General features: G+C 45.1%; 1 protein-coding gene across 4 annotated transcripts in view; it reads right to left on the bottom strand.

Moving 5' to 3' along the window:
* The window catches only part of UBE2V1 (ubiquitin conjugating enzyme E2 V1), a 35,041-nt gene extending 19,328 nt beyond the window's left edge, over positions 1-15,713 (bottom strand). Inside the window, exons 1-2 of one of the 4 annotated variants that reach the window (XM_066387523.1) lie at positions 15,637-15,660; positions 12,509-12,612 (exon numbers count right to left, since the gene is read on the bottom strand). Coding sequence is in view for 1 of the 4 variants with exons in the window: in XM_066387521.1 (XP_066243618.1) it covers positions 15,637-15,658 (22 nt within the window). In the remaining 3 variants the exon portion in view is untranslated. Of the gene's footprint in view, positions 1-12,508; positions 12,613-15,636 lie in introns of those variants that run through there. The other 3 variants (XM_066387522.1, XM_066387521.1, XM_066387525.1) reach the window with 3 other exon arrangements.
* Between the last annotated feature and the right edge of the window lie 6,168 nt (positions 15,714-21,881).

The following is a 21,881-nucleotide window of genomic DNA, read 5'->3' as shown; positions in this document are numbered from 1 at the left end:
CGTTGCACTTCGGTCACGGATTCGAATTTAGCAAGCCACAGAACACACTGAACTTTCCTCTGTACCGTCCACATCTCAACTGGCATGGCCGTGGGCTGCTCTGCTGTATACACGAAGTCACGTCATCATCTGCGTATGCGCACATGCTGCCACATCATCCTACAGAAACTGGGAGGGTTTTCCTTTTATTTGGTGCAGATTTCACATTTCTATCGTCTTTTGTTGCTTTTCTGTGACCGGTCAAAAGTGCACCATGACTTTACAGACAAACTGTATTTATTAGTAATGACTCCTAAACTTCCAACAGACATTTCCATGGAATTAGACACTCAATTACTTAAAAGCAAAGAGTGCAAAGCCCATATACACGACACTGAATAACAACAAAAAGAGTCAAACTTATTTTAGATTAGTAATGTAACGGAGCACCACAGAAGGCAAAGCCAGCTTTTTGTTATTACTGCAGTACTTACATTATAGGATAGTTCGATTTGACTTAATTATAAAGCAGGCATCAGAAACAGTTTAATAAATGAAAAACTTTGGGTGGCTGATATCTATTAGGCACTATTAAAATATCCCAAGCAGGAGTTGGAATACACATACAAATATCAAAATAATTGTACTATATACTGATTAATTATAGTAACACTCCATTTGAACAGCAATTTTTAAACTTCTTTTGGTCTTAAGACCCCTTCATATTCTTTTTTTTTTTTTTTCCAGAGACAGAGAGAGAGTCAGAGAGAGGGATAGACAGGGACAGACAGGAACAGAGAGATGAGAAGCATCAATCATTAGTTTTTCGTTGCGCATTGTGACACCTTAGTTGTTCATTGATTGTTTTCTCATATGTGCCTTCACTGCGGGCCTTCAGCAGATCGAGTAACTCCTTGCTCGAGCCAGCAACCTTGGGTCCAAGCTGGCGAAACCTCGGGGTCTCAAACCTGGGTCCTCCACATCCCAGTCCGATGCTCTATCCACTGCGCCACCGCCTGGCTTGAGCACGGGATCATCTGGTTTGAGCAAAAGCCCTTTATATTCTTAAAAATTACTTAAGACTTCAAAGAGCCTTTGTTTAATGCATTATAGCTATTGATATATACTGAATTTAGAAATTAAACGGATTCAAAAATATTTAATTCACCTGATCTGTGGTATGTGGTAGTGCAGTGGATGATGTGTGGACCTGGAATGCTGAGATCATGGGTTCAAAACCCTGGGCTTGCCTGGCCAAGGCACATGTAGTTGTTGATGCTTCTTGCTCCCACCACTTTCTCTCTTCCTCCCACCCTTCTAAAAATAAATAAATAAAGTCTTAAAAAATATATTTAATTCATTTACAACTAACCCTATGAACCACTGTGTATTAAGATAAATAACATGGCCCTGGCTGGTAGGTTCAACGGTAGAGCGCTGGCCCGGTGTATGGAAGTCCTGGGTTTGATTCCTGGTCAGGGTACACAGGAGAAGCGACCATCTGCTTCTCCAGTTCCCCCCCTTCTCCCACAGCCATGGCTCAAAAGGTTCAAGCAAGTTGGCCCCGGATGCTGAGGATGGCTCCATAGCCTTGCCTCAGGCTCTAAGATAGCTCAGTTGCCAAGCAACGGAGCAGTGGCCCCAGATGGGCAGAACATCACTCTGTAGGGGGCTTGCCTGGTGGATCCTAGTAAGAGTGCATGTGGGAGTCTGCCTGCCTCCTTGCCTCTCACTTAATAAAAATAAATAAATAAATAAATAATATACCTTATGAGATAACTATATTTTCCAAAGAACAAAATAAATTAGTGAGGAGAGTGGTATGACTTTGCAAATTTCTATCATGTCTGGCTTAAAACAGGTTTAAGAACTGAGGAAAGCTAGAGAAAACACGTCCCGTCCAAAGGGAATAGTCACTCCTTTGCTCTGACCAAATGTCTGTGGATCAGACTCTGCTTATGGTCCAACACTTTCCAACATCGGGGGTCACGTAAAAGTTCTCAAAAATCCCTTTGGACTCTAACATCCTAGGTTTAGATCAGATATTTTAAACTCTTTCTTTTATCAGAAGATTAAATAGAGACTGATAAACATTGTGCTAGTCAGGCATCAGGCGGTTAAGTACTCTATTAACCTTTATTTAACTAAATCTTAAATTTAGTCTACATACTGGAATGCATTTAAAGGAGACTTAATTTCCCTTTTCATAAATTTGTCAGTGATAGCCTGACCAGGCGGTGGCGCAGTGGAAAGAGCGTCGGACTGGGATGCAGAGGACCCAGGTTCGAGACCCTGAGGTCGCCAGCTTGAGCACAGGCTCATCTGGTTTGAGCAAAAGCCCACCAGCTTGAACCCAAGGTCGCTGGCTCCAACAAGGGGCTACTTGGTCTGCTGAAGGCCCGTGGTCAAGGAACATATGAGAAAGCAATCAATGAACAACTAAGGTGTTGCAACGCGCAATGAAAAACTAATGATTGATGCTTCTCATCTCTCTCCGTTCCTGTCTGTCTGTCCCTGTCTATCCCTCTCTCTGACTCACTCTCTGTCTCTGTAAAAAAAAAAAAAAAAAAAAAAGAAGTCAGTGATATATGTATGCATACACATGCACACCTACACCTTTTTTTCTGGGCAATATTACCCAACACCATGTTAGAACTTTTAAGGGCTATGAAATAAAATCAGGGCCTCCCAATCAGAGTATAAATTCTCACTATGGAAACAAGATCTACACATACCAAGTTCAATAAAACAGTATTAAAATATATGAGAAGTATAATCACAAGATCATGTGTCTTACCCTCTGAGGGGAGGACCATGGACCCCTTTGAATTTGATGAAAGCTCAAGAGGCAGGGCCATGTTACTAGGAGGGACTGGACTTGATCCTGACGGTAAGTAGTGGGGAGCTGCAAAAGGCTCTGAGTAGGGCAAGGGATAAGACCAGTCTCCTGGGGAATGTTCAGGATGGGCTGGGAGACTTAGAGGCTAGGTGAGGGAAGTGCTACTATTCACAGTTTCAAACGCCAGAGGCATTTTCGCAGACTATAAAGCCAAAGGAATCTGCTTAGAGCAAATACTATACTGGGACATGTTATCAAACTTCTTCCAGGCCTACATAGGTAGAAAACAGAGGAATATTAAGAGACTTAAGGCAGGGCATATTGATTTGCATGACTGGTGGTGGCGGCTGCTATTTTCACAACAGTGACACAAAAAACAACTGGCCTTCACCCTGCAGGCTTCAGATAAATATCTGTCAAAAAATTTAAAAGAACTGAGCAAACGGAGTTTTTATACAAAGACTATATAAAGTCAACTCAGGCTTCCCAGTATGTACATACTCATATAAATGATCTTTAGATACTTTTTATGACCATGAATAAGTGTCTACCACTCCATTAGAAAAAGAAAAGAATTTTAATTTATTGATTTTAGAGAGACAGAAAGGGCGAGAAGAGAGGGAGAAAGAGGGGGAAAAACACATTTATTTGTTGTTCCACTTATTTATGCATTCATTGGTTGATTCTTGTATGTGTCCTGGCCTGGGATCAAACCCACAACAACCTTGGCGTAACAACACTCTTATCAACTGCACTACCAGGCCATGTCACCACTCCATTTATAAAAAAGGCTGGTCAGGGTAATTGGCTAAGTTATCTTCCACAAATAAGATTCAGAGTATAGTTTACTTTAGAGAAAATTCATTCATTTCTCAGCAGAGAATTAAGAGCACAGGTTTAGAATCAAGTCCTGGCTCCACAACTTTCAAGCAATCTAGTTGTGTGACTGTGCAAGTTACCTTGAGTCTCAGAAAAACAGGGATTTCAATACTCCCTGCTCTATAGCGGGATAAATGAAGTAAAACCTGAAAAGTGCCTTGTAGAATACCTGACACTGAGCACTGAATCACCACCTGCACTGTATTGTCCTGTGTTTAATCAAAAGATTTAAAAAAACCCAAATTTTAAAAAAATTATGGGTCAAGGAAATTGACCCATAATTTCCTTCCAGCTACCATCTCATTTCTTTGTTCCTTAGCAAAAAACCTCAAAAGGGCTGTCTAGACTCCTTGTCTGCAATTCTTCACTTTACCTGCACCTACTCTAATCAGGCTTTTCTACCTAGTCACTCACCATAAGGGCTCTTGTCAGGGGCACCAAACAGCACACTCCAGGCAAATCCTGAGGTCAATTCTCAGTCCCCACCCCAAGTCCCTGGAGCTCCCAGCAGCACCTCTTCCTTTAACTTTCTCCCTTCCCTCCCTCAGTCACAGGTTCCCTTTCCACATCAGACTGCCAGGCCTCAGGGCACAGCCCACTGACCTCTGCTGCCTGTCTACTCTACCACCCAAGTGATTCTCCTAGACCAAGGAAGCTGATGACTCTTCAATTTGTATTTTCAACTAACTGCCTTCTAGACATCTCCATTTAGATGCCTATTAGGCCTCTCCAACTTAAAACACTTCCAAATAGAACTCCCTTACAGCCTGAACAGGCGGTGGCGCAGTGAATAGTGTCGGACTGGGATGTGGAGGACCCAGGTTCGAGACCCCAAGGTCGCCAGCTTGAGCGTGGGTTTATCTGGTTTGAGCAAAGCTCACCAGCTTGGACCCAAGGTCGCTGGCTCCAGCAAGGGGTTACTTTCTGCTGAAGGCCCATGGTCAAGGCACATATGAGAAAGCAATCAATGAACTAAGGTGTCGCAATGAAAAACTGATAATTGATACTTCTCATCTCTCTCCGTTCCTGTCTGTCTGTCCCTATCTATCCCTCTCTTTGACTCTCTCCGTCTCTGTTGAAAAAAAAGAAAAAAAAAGAACTCCCTTACACTCTTCAAAAACTCAAAGCTACCCACTCCTCAGTCTCAGTATATGGAACATTTACCAGATTGCTCTGGCCAAAATCTTGGAGTCATAATAAGAAATCTTTCCCTTACATCCCATATCCAGCCCATTTCCAAATATAGCCCAAGTATGATCCTTTTCACCATCTCCAATAGGATCACTGCAGTCCACGCCACCTCAGCTTCTTACCTGGTTTCTGAGTCTACATGGTCTCTACCTACAGCAGACTCTCCACAGTGAGCCTCTAAAGGTAACTCAGACCCAATCACTCCCTACTCTAAGCCCTCTCTACTGGCTTCCCCTTGCAATCAGCATACACCCCAAATCCTTCCTGCATCGCCTAGCGATGCACTTGCTTCTCCAACACCATTTTCTGCTACCCTTTTCCTGGCTCCTCACTCTCCTTCCGCCGTACCATCCTTAAGTTCCCGAATGGGCAACCTTCCTGCCTTTGCACTTGCTGTTCCCTCACCCTAGGATTCTCCCAGAGCTCTACACAGCTGGCTGGTTCCCTTAATCCTCATTAAGGTCTAACTTCTTGTTCCTGTATCTTGCTTTATTTTTCTTCACAGCACTCATTACCACATGACAGTTTATTGTCTATCTGTCCCATATGAACATAAATTCCATGAGGGTAGAACTTCACCTGTTTTGTTTACTGCTGACTTTCCCATACTTGAAATGTTTTGCTCAGAGCATGCACTCAAATGCTTGTTGAATGAATGAATGAACGAACGAACAGGTGACTGGGATAGCCAGGGATATAATAGCTAGGGATATTATTTCAGAATGAATGATGCTCAATGTCACAAAATTCTAACTCTGGTATTTCTGAGAACACAGCAAGGAAACATTCATGGCATTATTAAAAGTAAGTCTAACATTATAAAGATCATCAAAGGGACTTACTATGGATTTTGAATAGCCTGAGAAAAGTTATACATTAAAATTTGAGTATAAAGATTTCAAGAAGAAACACAAATCTTAAATTAGAAGCTAGGCAGTCTGTAGAGGTCCTCTCAGAACTGCCCCCTCAGATACCTTGACCCTCACACAATGTCTGTGCTGTACTCTTTTTTTTAAATTATCTTTTCTTTCTTTTTATTGTCTGACTCACTCTCTGAGCTTCTTAAGTTAGAGCTGTGACTCATTTAATCCTGCTTCCCCGGAATCTGGTATACTGCCTGGCATATAATGGTACTCAATAAATATTTCCTGATTAAACAGTATCTTTTCCGTTCCTACTGTAAACTCAAATGTGGTCTATTGTGGACAAAATATTGGACCCTGATACCATTTTCTATTTTGGGATAACTATACTTTTTTTTTTCTTTTTTTTTTTAAATAATTTTATTTTTTTAATGGGGCGACATCAATACATCAGGATATATATATTCAAAGATAACAAGTCCAGGTTATCTTGTCATTCAATTATGTTGCATACCCATCACCCAAAGTCAGTGTCCTCTGTCACCTTCTATCTAGTTTTCTTTGTGCCCCCCCCCCCCCCCCCCCCCCCCCCGTAACCACCACACTCTTATCAATGTCTCTTAGTTTCACTTTTATGTTTGGGATAACTATACTTGATAGCTAGTTTTAATTTTTTTATTTTTAGTTTTATTTTTAAATGAAGTGTGATCAAGACTTTTAGGGAAACTTTTTTTTTTTTAAACAGAGACAGAGAGTCAGAGAGAGGGATAGATAGGGATAGACAGGAACAGAGAGAGATGAGAAGCATCAATCATCAGTTTTTTCGTTGTGACACCTTAGTTGTTCATTGATTGCTTTCTCATATGTGCCTTGACCGTGGGCCTTCAGCAGAAAGTAACCCCTTGCTTGAGCCAGCAACCTTGGGCTCAAGTTGGTGAACTTTGCTCAAACCAGATGAGCCTGCGTTCAAGCTGGTGAACTTGGGGTCTCGAACCTGGGTCCTCCGCATCCCAGTCCAATGCTTTATCCACTGTGCCGCTGCCTGGTCAGGCAAACTCTTTTTTATTTTTATAAGAGAAGGAGGGAGAGAGAGAGAGAGAGAGAGAGAGAGAGAGAGAGAGAGAGGTGGGGGGGAGGAAGGGAGAGAGATGAGAAGCATCAACTTGTAGTTGCAGCACTTTAATTGTTCATTGATTGCTTCTTATACACACCTTGACTGGGGAGCTCCAGCCAAGCTAGTGACCTCTTGCTAAAGCCAGCAACTCTGGGCTCAAGCCAGCCACATGGGATCATGTTGATGATCCCAAGCTAAAGCCAGTGACCTCGGGATTTCAAATCTGAGACCTCAGGATGACACTCTAATTCATTGCGTCACCACCAGGTCAGGTAGAGAAACTTATTTTTAATGAGCGAAAAATGGTTTTTTCATTCAAACCATAAAACAAAGGATTCTCCACTACAAAATAAACTTTGTTTCATAAAATGCCTATGAAGCATGTCAAACCATTAGAAACTGCACATAAAGTTAATACATCAATATTTTCTACAAAGCAAGAATGTAACATTTAATTCCAAATGAACTGACCATATTCTAATATTCTAGTTCTAGACTTTCAGGGGAAGTCCAGGGACATAAACCCAAACTTTGGTGGAGTTCAGAGATCCTGTAGACCTTGTGAGTATATCAGTGAAGACTTCATCCCATCCTAAATGGAGAGTATAAGCTCAAAATCAAGATATATTAATTTTAACAGAGGATTTCAATATATATATATATATATATATATATATATATTTTTTTTTTTTTTGCATTCCTCTGAAGCTGGAAATGGGGAGAGACAGTCAGACAGACTCCTGCATGCGCCCGACCGGGATCCACCCGGCACGCCCACCAGGGGCGATGCTCTGCCCACCAGGGGGCGATGCTCTGCCCCTCCAGGGCGTCGCTCTGCCACGACCAGAGCCACTCTAGCACCTGGGCAGAGGCCAAGGAGCCATCCTCAGCGCCCAGGCCATCTTTGCTCCAATGGAGCCTTGGCTGCGGGAGGGGAAGAGAGAGACAGAGAGGAAGGAGGGGGTGGGGGCGGAGAAGCAAATGGGTGCTTCTCCTATGTGCCCTGGCCGGGAATTGAACCCGGGTCCCCCGCACGCCACGCCGACGCTCTACCGCTGAGCCAACCGGCCAGGGCTTCAATAAATATATTTAACATAAATCTATATATGCCCAAACCCCTCAGAAGCACAGCTGATCAAAAAAACTCAAAATACTCTAACATGTTTTTCTTTAATGCACTGAATCAACCTAAATTTTATAATTCCTACATTAATGTGAGTCTAACTCCTAAGAGGCAGCTGGAGAAACAGCTTCAAGTGACAATACAGAAGATGTAAATATTGACCCTTATTAGTTTTAACAGATTGTACCTATGAAAATGTTAAGATAACTTCATCCAGGTGCTAAAATATCACAGTAATATGAGATTTTAAAAAGAAAACGTTGCCTGACCTTCAGTCATGCAGTGGGTCAAGAAACTTATTTTTGACCTGGAACACTGAGGTCACCGGTTCAAAACCCTGGGCTTGCCTGGTCAAGGCACATATGGAAGTTGATGCTTCCTGCTCTTCCCCCCTTCTCTCTCTCTCTCTCTCTCAAATGAATAAGTAAAATCTAAAAATAAATAAATAAATAAATAAATAAATAAATAATAAAAAGAAAACATTTGTTCCCGTTAAATTAGAGTTCTTTCCAGAAGGACTTTTCCTGGACCTGTCAGTATCAAGTCAGTTGCGCTGGCCAGGTGGCCCAGTTGGTTAGTGTCATCCAGATACACCAAGGTTGTGGGTTTGATCCCCGGTCAGGGCACATACAAGAATCAACCAATGAATGAATGAATAAGTGGAACAACTTACTGATGAGAGAAATCGATGGTTCTCTAAAATTGGTAATTTTTTAAAAAGCCAGTCATTCTCTTGGCTACATATAAACTGAAAAGTCAGCCTGACCAGGCAGTGGCGCAATGGATAGAGCGTTGGACTGGGATGCGAAAGACCCAGGTTCAAGACCCCGAGGTCGCCAGCTTGAGCGCGAGCTCATCTGGTTTGAGCAAAAACCCACCAGATTGAGCCCAAGGTCACTGGCTCGAGCAAGGGGTTACTCGGTCTGCTGAAGGCCCACGGTCAAGGCACATATGAGAAAGCAATCAATGAACAACTAAGGTGTTGCAACGCACAACGAAAAACTAATGATTGATGCTTCTCATCTCTCCGTTCCTGTCTATTCCCTCTCTCTGACTCTCTCTCTGTCTCTCTCTCTCCGTCTAAAAAAACCCACAAACAAACAAAAAAAACCTGAAAAGTCAGCAGCCTCAGGGTATTATAAGGAAAATATGACAACTAGGTTGAAAAAGCATGAATATTTGGTAGGGGTTTACACCATATGACAGTAAAACATTTAATGCAGTAATATGCAACACAGCAACATATTAAAGTATTTCTGGTACAAAAAAGGATTTTGAAACAGCTTTTGGGAAAATCATAACCACAAAGCAGCAGCTATTACAGCATGCCAATCTTAGGAAAATCCTGGCCTGCGTCTTGATTTAAAAATGGTAGAGGCTCACAGGTTTCTCCTGAAAAGAAAACTGCTAATTAAAACTGATCTGGTTGCCCATTCAGGGAAGACTACATTGAGCTAGGAGTCTGGCTGGGAAATCAGGATGCCTGGAAGATGATGTACCTGGCTGGATTCAATGTTCCTGAGCAGAGGATGTGAAGTCAGGGGAAGTTCACTTTTATTGTGAGCAACCGGCAGGTGCAGTCTGGCCGCCTGGTCAGCGCCTGCCCAGGAGCGTCCTTTCCTCTCCTTTACAGCAGTGGCTCCTCAAGTACGGTCCCCAGACCTGCGCCTACTCACCACCTGGGAACTTGCTAGAAATACAAATTCTCAGGCTACACACCGGACAACCACAGTACACCACAGAACTACTGAATCTAAAACTGAGGGTGGGGGTAGGGCTCAGTGTCTGATACACTCTCCAGGTGACTCTGATGCACATTAGTTTGAGAACCACTGATTGAGGGGAAGAAACAACGGTAATCTTTACAGGCCAGACAATATGAAAGCACACAGCCAATGACAAAATGCAAGACCCTGTGGTTTTTGCTCTGAGATGACCAAGGCCAAAGGTCAGACTTTCTCTGATGGGGTGGAGACAAAGAATAAGATGTGGGAAGTGTGTTAGGACAGTAAGGGAAGGAGAGGACAGTTTTAATTCTGGCCTTAAGTCCCTTTATAAATACCAGCTTATCAGGGCAAGAGCTTTCTTTTTGGAAAGACTGAACAATCACTTTTGCTTCTGCCCTATCAGATACATTGTTTTCTTCAAATATGTCAAGTTTATACATTTGGCTACATCAAGGTAAGGCCTGAATTAATTTACAGAAACTTCAATATTTATTGAGCACCCATTATATATACATCAGGGACTATGCTGAGTGTGAGCGCTAGGGACATAGCAGAGAACAAGGCAGATTCCTATCCTGGTGGAAAGGCACAGAAAACGTGCAAAACAGATAAAACTTCAGACAAGTTAAGCACTTTGGAAGAGAAGAGAACAGAGATGTGATAACAACTGAGGAGAAGACTACTGAATGGGGTGGTTGGGGACGGCTTTTCTGGAGAGCTGAGACCTGAAGAACACGAAGCAGTCAGTCATGTGAAGATCTGGGGGCAGAACACACATTCCCAAAAGGGAAAGACAAAAGCAGAGGCGTGTTGCTATATCACATCAGGTCAGGGGGCAGGCAATGCCAAGATCGCAGAAGGCCTTGTGGGCCATGGAGAAGAGACCGATTTTATTCCAAGTGCAGCAAGGAGAGCTTTCTGCAGGGGTGTGGCAGTTTCTCTTTCAGTCTCCTCTATGGATCATTCTGCCTCCTCCATGAAGAATGTATTAGAAAAGGGCAAGACTGGACGGAGGAGGCTTTTGCTTTTGCAGACTTCTAAGTAGAAGATGGTTCTGGCTGGACAAAGACCATTATGGAGAACAGGAGGATTTGGCATCTATTGTTCAGTTCTACCTACTGGACTTGTGATGGGGGAATGAGGATGAGGAAAGAATCCTACTTGACAGTCACTGCTACCTACCCATGAAAGAAATAATCCGCCAAGGCAGAAGTGTCAACAGACCTGTCACTGGCTGAAGGAACTTGAGATGCCTAGCTGAAGGACAGACAGTGGGGGCTGGAAGAATGATAGTGCAGCCAAGAGCATGTGTCCTGGAACAGAACTGTCCCGGGTTTGTACCCTGGCTCTGCAAGTAACTGGCTCTGAGCCTGTTTCCTCACCTTCACAACAGTTAACCTGCTCCAAAGGGCTGCTCTGAGAAATGAGATGTTTAATGCAGCGTGTAAGCACACAGTAAGCCTTAGATGTGCAGCTTAAAAAGAAATCTGAAGTGCTGGCATGTAAACGAAGACGAGGACCTACTTTGTACATGATATGAGGGGTCCCAAGCACAATGACTGAATTATTGAGTATAAGGTAGAAGCAGGAGCTACATTAGAAAGGACTTCACGTTGCTAAGAACGGGATAAAAAAGGGGCCAGGGATGGTATAAAAAGGGCTCCTGCTACAGGTGGCAGATGCTTCTCATTAAAGCCCTTTCTCTCACAAGCGTAACTACTCTAAGACCTAGGTCCTAGGAAGAGCACACGCCCAAAGCCACGCCTTCCTAGGAGCAGGCTGGGGAGCGGACTGAAGTCAAAACCCCTGGGCTCTTTCTAGTCTGAGCGTGACCACTCCTTGGCCGGCCACCAATCTCCCTCAGTAATACGGTAGGGCCGACACTTCCCTTGGTTAGTTCACTGGGTTGGGGCAAGTTGGATGAGATGACACAGCAGGTAAATCAAAATGCTTGGAAAACTCTAAAGCACAATACATAATATAAAAGTAGAAGTGTTCAAATATTTACTTCACCAATGTGCTGCTCTGTACTTCACCGGGGCTTTTCAGAATTACAGAGGATTCCTGACCTTACATTCTGTATTCCACTTTGATCCAATTATTGCAGAGCAATATTCAGGGGAAAGAGAGTGGGAGGGAGAAAAAGAATGTGGTTGGGGGAGAAGGGTGGTTTTAAAGTTATCGTGAAGGGAAAAATCATGATCATCAAAATCAACCATGGGGCCCCACTTGTGGTGGCGCAGAGAGTAAAATGTTGACCTGGAACGCTGAGGTCACTGGTTCAAACGAAACCCTGGGCTTGCCCGGTCAAGGCACTTATGGCAGTTGATGTTTCCTGTTCCTCCCCCCTTCTCTCTCCTCTCTAAAATAAATAAATAATTAAATAGAAATCTTAAAAAAAATAAATTTCACCATGGGAATCCCTAAGGACAGCAATAGGTTGTCCAGGCCCAGTACAGCGTGACCCCTCCAGCACTGGAGCAGATTGCTGTTTCTTCAGCTGGGCACTGTAGGAAGCAGCTCTCTTGAATGCCAGGCTCATGCTGTACAAAAGGCACTTAGCTACGACAGGCACAACGAGATGCTCACACAGTGAGACACTCGGGACGAGACCAACTAAGAGCCTATAGGTTTTCATCTCCTATCTCCACCTCTCTGTGGGGAACACCCTTGAATGGAATGGAAGATTACTTAAGCTCTACTGCCCATATGGTTAAATTTTCATAAGTTGAGTGTGTGTATGAGGCCATGCCAATATATGTAAATTTAAAATCACACCCAGCCAGGGCTTACCCTTCCGGCACCCGGTTTCTGGTTATGTGTCAGGGAGGCCAATGGGATGCTGGGTGAGAAGAAGGACCTGGCAGCCAAGAGCCACTGTACGAGGTCCTGCAATCCTGGACAAGGCAAGAGAAAGTCACCTATCACAAGCATCTGAAGGAATTCTAGTGCGCTTTTCATAATAATGCCACCCTCCAGGATCTATGCAGAAATCACACCCTGCAGAACCAAGTGAGGTGGGAAGGTACCTAACCAAGTGTGAAAGCAGTGACCATAAAATACCAAGTTCAGCCCTTATAGGAACTCAAAGGATTCACAGCTGTTTCCTGGCAACCAGGGGCAAACTAATAGAGGGGCCTGTTCTAAACTTAGTTAAGGAAGGCCTCAGGGCCCCTGACCACACTCAAAGACTTCTCAGGATTAGAAAGCAAACAAGCCAGTACGTTCATTTTAGTTTAACCCAATTAAGATCTTTCAGTTTCCATTTTAGCACTCTGTCCTCCTTTCACTGCCTTGGGCATAGGTCAGATCTTGTCATTCCCCTCTTTTTCAGACTTTTGTTCATTTATTCAATAAATATTTACTGAATGCTTACTTCACACCAGGCACTTGTTCAATGGCTTCCCTTTACGACTAAATAAAATCCAAAGCCACATCTAACTCACCATCGCTAATAAGCCTCCCTTGCATTCTAAGGCTTCTCCTTTCAGTATACCACAGTGCCTTTGCACTTACTGTATCCTCCCCTCCTGCCAGTAACACACACTGTAGGGTTGGCTCCTTCCATCATTTGTCTCAGTTCAAATGCCCCCTCTCAGAGTTTTCCCTGACCACCTCTCCAGACACCCTTTATCACATCACACAATTTCCTTCCTAGCATTTACTGCTATCTGAAATTTTCTTTACTATTTGCTCCATAATAGCCTTTTCCCTAACTAGTACAGAAGTTCCTCAAGGACTGGGGCCATGCCCACCTTGTTCACTATTCACGATGAGACACAGCAGGCCCTCAGTAAATATCTGTTGAATAAACAGACAAAGGAGTTTTGGGAAACCCTTTTAAGGCACCTGGAAACCTGTTCTGTGTTACCTAAATCATGCCGAGTGCTCCTGTATTCCACTAGACAGCAGCTAACATTGCTTTATCTGACCACTACTGCCTTCATGAGGCACTCTTCAATAGGCAGGGCCTCAAGAAACTAGAATTAAGTAGCTGTTAAACCAGGTTGTAGGTAGCCAATCTCAAGTGACTGACAACTGGGCTGAGATGCAATACCCCCATAACACTGGCTGCTACAAGTACATTGTATCCCTTTTCCCCCAGTTCATAGCAGCCCGGCAGGAGTGTCTCTAGTGAGAAGTTTAGCACAGCAGCCCAGCCTGACTCAGCCTCTCTCTCTGACAGTATCTGTGGCAGTATCTTGGTAAATGAATTGACTAAGCACTGCGAGCTCTCCTCGGTCCTCCACCTACTGCTGTTAAGTATAAAAAACAACTGTGGTAGGTCACATTAGTTGGATCCCCTACATCCATTTCCTTCTCTTCCCACCCAACAGACAAAGATGACTCCTTAGGATACTAGAGGAACAACATGTTCATATTAGGTCATCAAACCCTCTCCAAACTGGGCTGCTGCGGTGGGGCCTTCAATAGCTAGAAGATTTCAGTACCAGGCTAGTAGTCGGGATTACTTCCTCCATCAGAGCTCACCCACTATCTGGGAAGACCTCCTTGGCCAACTTCACTGGTGGGCACTACAGGGTACAGCCTCCTCAGCAACAAAAGGGCACTGTCTCCCTCAAATCCTGCGCTTCCAGAATCGGACTCTCTTGTCTCATCAGCCCCCCACCTCAGGAAGGCCAGTCTGAGTCCATCCCCCGATGTCCCACCCGGGTATGTTGAATCTGAAAAAGATCTTTTCCGGATGTGATTCTCAGGCCCATCTTAGGTGTGAGGAGCAGGGAATTCAGCCTCAGAATCAGTACTGCATAACCTACTGGGAGAACTCCCCCCTCCCCCAAAGTGGAGCCCCCCTTTCCTGCTGCCCAGCCTTCCTTCCCCAAACATTCCCATCGCCTGTATTCCTCTCCCTATGCCCATCCAGCCCTCTTTTCCTAATGTCCAAAGGAGTGGGCAGGAGTGCCAGTCTCCATAAAACCAGGGTATGCTTCCCTCATCCAATGGGGGAGAATTTCCTTCTCTTAAACGTGACCTCTTCCCACTCTTACCCACACTGCAAGGGGCTTCCCTCAGTTGGGATCCCGCCCCAACCAGACACTTCCAAGGCTCCCAATCTCTGCTGCTTTCTACCCAATATCGCAAGTTTCCAGCTACTGCCCCATCGGAGCCTGCCTCCTGAAAGGTAACATTTGTGTCCTCCAATAGGGGCTGGTAATGACGGGGTCATTTCACTATCGGCCGCACCAACCAGCACCCTCAGCAATCTAAGAGATCCTTTCCCCTCCCCCCTTACCGATCGTGTGGAGACGCCCTTAATCCCCCCAGAATCAACAAGCCCAAGGCTTCCATTTTCTAATTAAAATACAGATTTCCCCAACTAATCCTATCCCCAAAACTAACGCTGGAGCCGTCCAGTTAGCCAGTAGAGGATCCCCCTCAGTCATCCCTCAGGATCCTGTTTCCTCCTCTCATCCATCCCGACGGGCTTCTCGGAAGTCTCAAACGGCCATTCCAAGACTCCCCCCTCACCCGGACCCACAGCACCCAGTAAAGGACTTTCATCCGCTTTGGGGCGCCTCCTTCTCCTCCTCTAGGGAGCCTCTCGATCTCTCCCAAAAAGCCGCCGACCCCGAGGAGTGCCGCTGGTCTCGCCATTCGTTCGCTCCCGCTACTCATCAGCGCCGCAGGACCAGGCCCTTCCTCTCAACGGGGCCCTCACGCCGCCCTGGGGAGCTTCTGGGCCTCGCCGCGCCGCCCACAGGCCCCTCAGGCCCCCGCCCGTGCTTCCGGCCGCCGCCTGCTCCTCCTCCCCACTCAGGCCGGCCGGGTTGCCGCCACGGATCCCGGCGGACAGAGGCAGCGCAGAAGCCCTGGTCACGCTGCAAAGGCCTTTGCGAGTCCCCGACCTCCGACCCGAGCCCCAGATCCCTCAGCCGGGCGGGCCCGGCACCCCCGCTCACCCGAGCCTGTGGTGGCTGCCATCTTGCGTCGCTGTCGCTCGAAGGCCGGCCCCTTCTTCACCCCCCACCCGTTCCTGGGACCTTCTGCGCAGGCGTGCGCGATTGCGCAGACGCTGCCGCTGACGCCGGATCTGCGGACCACGCGACCCGGCGCGGGCGAGGTTTTTTTTTTCCCTCTGCCTAAGGGAGGAAATATTTGCGAGCGGAAGGGCCTAGCAAACTGCAAGTCCTGCGCCCTTGGGTGTGATGGGGTCTTGAACTACTTGGTGAGAAGGGCACGGGTGATCAGTCTGGGAGGGCGCGATTGTTAAAAGAAAAAGAAGAAAGCTATAATAAGAGCTCCTATTTCCCTTCGGTCATTCTCCTATCTGGCTGTAGCCTCACAGCGTCTCTACTGGGTCGGAATTAATGTGAAAAATGAAGCTGAAGGGGTTAAGCGATTTTTCTAAACTCAGCTATTACGTGAATGAGTCAGAATTTGAAGCCAGGCCAGATCGTCTTGCTTCGAGTTGATGCTCCTGGGCTAGAGGAAGCTTGTAGTGAGGCAGCTAAATGATTTTGAGGGCATTAAGGTGGCAGGGAAAGCCTTCATTCATTCACTGATCAATCCATTTGTTCATCCAAACAAACAAGCATCCATTTCATGCCAGGCACTGCGCTAGTTGCTGAGAGTGGATATACATCTCTGAAGAAACAAGTCCCTACTCTTATGGGCTTACATTGTAGTCGGAGACAGAGCAAGTAAACAAATAAATAGGAAAGAACATAATTATGATAGGATAGAGAGTAAACCAGGGAAGGGGCGCCAGGAGGTAGTCAGAGAGACTCCTAAGGTGAACTCCTAAGGTGATCACATTTCAAGGGAGACCGGAATGATGAGAAGGAGGTCTGAATGTTGAGGAGGTAGAGGAAGCAGTTTGTTTATAGGCTGTGGAGACATATATCCTTCTTTACTGTAAGTGGTCTGAGAAGCCCTTACATGGTTGTGGAAACAGGCTCTGAGAAGTGAAGGGACTGCTTCAAGGTCACACAACTAAACACTGGCAGAGGGAGGACCAGAACTTTCAGTATAGGAAACCAGAATGCCAGAAGCCTTACCCAGCGCATCTAGTTCATCACCTTGTTCAGACAGCAATGCTTCCTGAATGTTTCTCAACCATCCACTTTTCCTACTCAGGGTAGGCTGCCCTTGTTTTCCACTTCGATAACGCCAGCCGCTTTTATTTCTGCCTCCAAGGTCCATTTTCTACATGGTAGCAGAGTCTGCTCAAAAACCTTTCCACTAAAACTTTCAGTGGTTCTCTCTACTCCCTCAGGATAAAAATACAGACTCTACAAATTGAGTAACCATAGAATTAGCATCCAACAAAGACAATCACCAGAATGAGAGGAGGCCTAGTATAATCTTGTTAGGACAACAAGAATAAACCAGAATCCTCCAGGGCAAATCAGGATGGATGGCCACCTTACCCACAATACTGCATGTAGGGCCAGGCCTAGAATGAGGCCAGTTAAGTGTCTTAAGGCACCAAATTTAAGGAGGCTTGCACTCTGAGGTCATAGCTCTGCACTTGCACAACTCTAAGTGAATGCCTCCCTAAAATTTGCACCCTGGGTACCTCCCTTTCCCCCTTCAATGGCACTGCCTGCACCTCTGAGACTTGCTGTATCTCTCCAGTTACATTGCCCCCCCCCCCCACGCGTTGATTTAGGAGAGAGAGAGAAGTACCACTTAGTTGTGTACCCATCGACTGCTTTTCATACATGCCCTAAGGCTCAAACCAGCAACCCTGGGGTCAAGCTGGTGACCTTGGTGCTCTATCCATTTTGCCACCGGCCAGGGCTACAACAGCTATTTGTCAAGGGCTCTGGAACACATCCTTTCCCTCCTCAGGGCCTTGGACTGTGCTATTCCCATTCTTCAGTTCTCACAGACAGCATCCCTCCGAAATTTGACCTGGATGGTTGAATCAAGGTCAAATTCAGCCATAATTGATTCTCTAAGTGCCGTGTGTATCTCCTTCCCAGTACTGGCCACACACAATTATTTTGACATTATTCCATGTATCATATGATTCAAGTTTACCTTGAAGAGAACAGAAAATATTTGCCCTGGACTTTGGGTCACTGTGAAGCATCAGATAGCAAATGGAAAGTATTTGGGCTCTTAAGGTAGACTCAACTTTGGAGTGTAATTGCCCAGGTTTGAGTGTTCCTTCACCACGCACTTTGCTGTGTGATTTTAGCCAAAAGACTTGAATCTCCCGGTTAGTTTCCCCTTCTCAAAAGAAGGATGAGCATATAACCTCATAGGGTGGCTGTGGAGATAAAATGATTTGATAAAACTGTTTGGCACATTGGGAGGAGGGGACACTTGAAGAACTGATATCGTCCCACTTTTAATCCTCACAAGTCATTGTGGCAACTCCTAGGAATATGCCCATTTTATTATTTATATTAAGAGTTTGTTGATTTTAGGGGGGTGGTGAGAGAAGTATCAACTCATAGTTTCTTCACTTGCTTGTTGTTTGTTGTATGTGCCTTGACCTGGCAAGCCCAGGGTTTTGAATCGCGACCTTATTATTCCAGGTGGACTCTATCCACTGCTCCACCACAGGCTAGGCAGGATAATCCCCATTTTAGAGGTGAAGAAATTGAGTCTTTGAACTAAGAGATGGAGAAGTGAGGATAACACATGTTTCTTATCCACAGTGCTGATAAATGTTTACTCACATAGATCCCTTGGTTCTCGTAGGGGATTTTCTGGCAAGCAAAATCGAGAAAAACGCGTTATTTCTATGTAACGCACCTCAGGAGGAAATAGGTTAAGCAGGGTGGCCCGGAGCATACTGGTTATTATAGTCCAGCGGTGTCGCAGAGCCTGCTGGGAGTTGTAGTCCCACGTTGCTTGAGCAGTGGAACATTCCTTTCCTGCACCTGAGCCGTTTGGCAACTCGCTTGAACCGGTAGCTTCAGCTGATGCGGATAGAAGAGTCCAATTTTATGGGATTGTTGGGAAGATTAAAATGGTTAATAGAACTAAAGAATTTAGAAAAGGGCTTGTCACAGAACGAGTGCTATGTAAGTATTAGTTGCCATTTATTAATTATTTAATTTTCAGTGAGTCTTGAAAATAGCTATTATCGCCCTGGCCGGTTGGCTCAGTGGTAGAGCGTCGGCCTGGCGTGCGGGAGTCCCGGGTTCAATTCCTGGACAGGGCACACAGGAGAAGCCCATCTGCTTCTCCACCCCTCCCCCTCTCCTTCCTCTCTGTATCTCTCTTCCCCTCCGGCAGCCAAGGCTCCATTGGAGCAAAGTTTGCCCGGGTGCTGAGGATGGCTCCATGGCCTCTGCCTCAGGCGCTAGAATGGCTCTGGTTGCAACAGAGCAAGGCTCCAGATGGGCAGAGCATCGCCCCCTGGTGGGCATGCCGGGTGGATCCCGGTCAGGCGCATGCGGGAGTCTGTCTGACTGCCTCCCCATTTCCAACTTCAGAAAAAAAGAAAAGAAAAAGAAAAGAAAAGTAGCTATTATCATCACCATTTGTCAGTGAGGAAACTGAGGCTCAGAGTTGTTAGATGGCTTTCCCAGAGTCACACAAGCAGGAAGGAGTAAAATCAGGTTTGGAATCTAATTCTCTTAATTATGGGGCACCTGCCTCTGATGAGGGAGCTGGAGCCTGGGAGGTTTTAAGCAAAAGATGGACAGGTCGGCATTTTTAGCAACTGACTGTTGGTCCCGTCACCGTGTCCTTCAGTGCTCACAGAAGCCCGGTTTTGTTTAGGAGGCCAAGAGGTCCAGTGTCTAGGTGTGAATCCAAGACAGTATTGGGCACTGCCATTTCCTTTTGCTATTGATTGATCCAGTGGTGTGCCTGTAACCTAGTTCTTTCTGTCCAATGCGTTGGGGAGGGTGCATGTTTGGAAAGTTTTACTCCTTTGATAGTCCCCTTTCCTCCTTCCTATAATATGAGATTGTGATGACTGGAGCTGTGGCAATCATGATGAAACCATGAGGCACATCCCTGAGGCCAAAAACCCTGACACATGGAACATGCCAGCAGAGAAGGCAAGAACAAGAACCTGGATAGTGTAGTTGAGCTGCTGAACGAACCCTGGGGCTGCCTATCTTTAGGCTTCTTAAGATGTGAGATAATAACTATTACTTAAGTTGATCTTAAAGGTAAGTTTTTGTTGTATATAGCCAAAAGTATACCTAATAGATAGATAGAGGAAGCTGGCACAGTGTTCCAGTTATGAGATATATAATATAAACATGGACTGTTAAACAGCATTTATTCCAAAATATTGTTGCCTGACCAGGCGGTGGTGCAGTGGATAGAGTGTCGGACTGGGATGTGGAAGACCCAGGTTCGAGACCCCGAGGTCACCAGCTTGAGCAAAAAGCTCACCAGCTTGACCCAAGCTGGAGCAAGGGGTTACTCAGTCTGCTGAAGGCCTGTGGTCAAGGCACATATGAGAAAGCAATCAATGAACAACTAAAGTGTCCTAACGAAAAACTGATGATTGATGCTTCTTATCTCTCTCTGTTACTGTCTGTCTGTCCCTATTTCTCTCTCTCTATCTCTGTAAAAAAGAAAAAAAATCCAGTCCTACTACCTGATATAAAATACAAATGTTAAAAAAAACACATTGTTCTCAACAAGGTGGGAAAACATCTGGGCAGTTTGAGAACCTCTGGGATGTGAAAGGCATGAATACTTTGAAAAAATGAATTAAAGTATTAAAAATTCAATATACTTTACAAAATCTACGATATTATTTTTTGGAGCAATGCATACTTCTCAAACTCTAATGTGGACACAAATCACTAGGAATCTTCTTTTCTTTTGTGACAGAGAGAGAGACAGATAGGGACAGACAGGAAGGGAGAGAGATGAGAAGCATCAATTCTTCGTTGCAGCACCTTAGTTGTTCACTGATTGCTTTCTCATATGTACCTTGACCGCGGGGCTACAGCAGACTGAGTGACCCCTTGCTCGAGCCAGAGACCTTGGGCTCAAGCTGTTGAGCCTTGCTCAAACCAGATGAGCCTGCGCTCAAGCTGTCTACCTTGAGGTCTCGAACCTGGGTCTTCCATGTTCCAGTCCAATGCTCTATCCACTGCACCACCGCCTGGTCAGGCTGGGAATCTTAAAATGAAGATTCTAGTTCCATGGGGGTGGGGGTTGTTGAGATTCTATATTTCTAAAAAGCTCCTAGGGGATGCTAATGCTGACCCACAGACCACACTTTGAATAGCAAGGTTGTGGACATGATATCATTTTGTTTATATTTCCAATTTATAGTTAATAAAAAAACCCTAACCTCATGCTATAGCTTTCATAATACAAACTACAGATAGTATAAAGCGGACAAACTGTTGGCAGGAAGTGGCATGGGTACCCAGAAGACAGAGAGTCAAGTAGCTGGGGAGGTGTCTGTAGTTGATGGGATGTGTAACACATTTTCTAGTGGCATTTCATGGCACATACATGGCATTTTGTCCCCCTTTGGTGTGTCTGAAGTATGGCATTAAGATACTTTATTTAGTGGTTGATGTAGTTGCTAACATATGCAGCCAGAAAGGGATTGGAGTGGGTGGGCAGGGGGTCATGGTACAATCCATTCGCTCGCTCCTCTATTACTGGGCACTGGTTGTTTCCATTAGCACACAACCACACCCATTCACTTGCATATTGTCTATGGCTGCTTGTTCAATACACAAGCAGTCGAGACACCAAATGGCCTGCAAAGCCTGAAATACTTACAATCTGGCCCTTTACAGAAAAATTTATCCGGAAACACCAGGTTGTGGTTTCGATCTCCGGTGAGGGCACATATGGGAAGTGACCAGTGAGTGCACTACTAAGTGGAACAACAAATGAATGCACCCTCTCTCTCTCCCTTCCTCTCTGTCTCTCTAATATCAATCAATCTTCCTTCTGTATAGTTGACTTCTATAATGTCAGAGTTTTTATAGCATCTGTTACTTCTGTAGTCAGGGAAAAAGTAATAAAAACCAGGGGTCTGGAGTGGGGGGGAAACAAAAAGGATGAGGTTTCTAAATTCATAAAGAGCCCTTGCAACTCATTAAGAAAAAATAAACAATCCAAAAGAAAGATGACAATCATAGCAAACATTTACAGAGTATTTAGTATGTCCCAGAAACATAGTGTTTTGCTTCTTTTAATCTTAACTACCCTATGGGGTAGGTACCATTATTATCCCATCTCACAGAGTGGG

This window comes from Saccopteryx leptura, chromosome 5 (genome assembly GCF_036850995.1).
Source record: "Saccopteryx leptura isolate mSacLep1 chromosome 5, mSacLep1_pri_phased_curated, whole genome shotgun sequence".
Classification (NCBI taxonomy): domain Eukaryota; kingdom Metazoa; phylum Chordata; class Mammalia; order Chiroptera; family Emballonuridae; genus Saccopteryx; species Saccopteryx leptura.
Note: the sequence above shows the minus strand (reverse complement) of the source record. Positions and strands in the feature narration are given on the sequence as shown.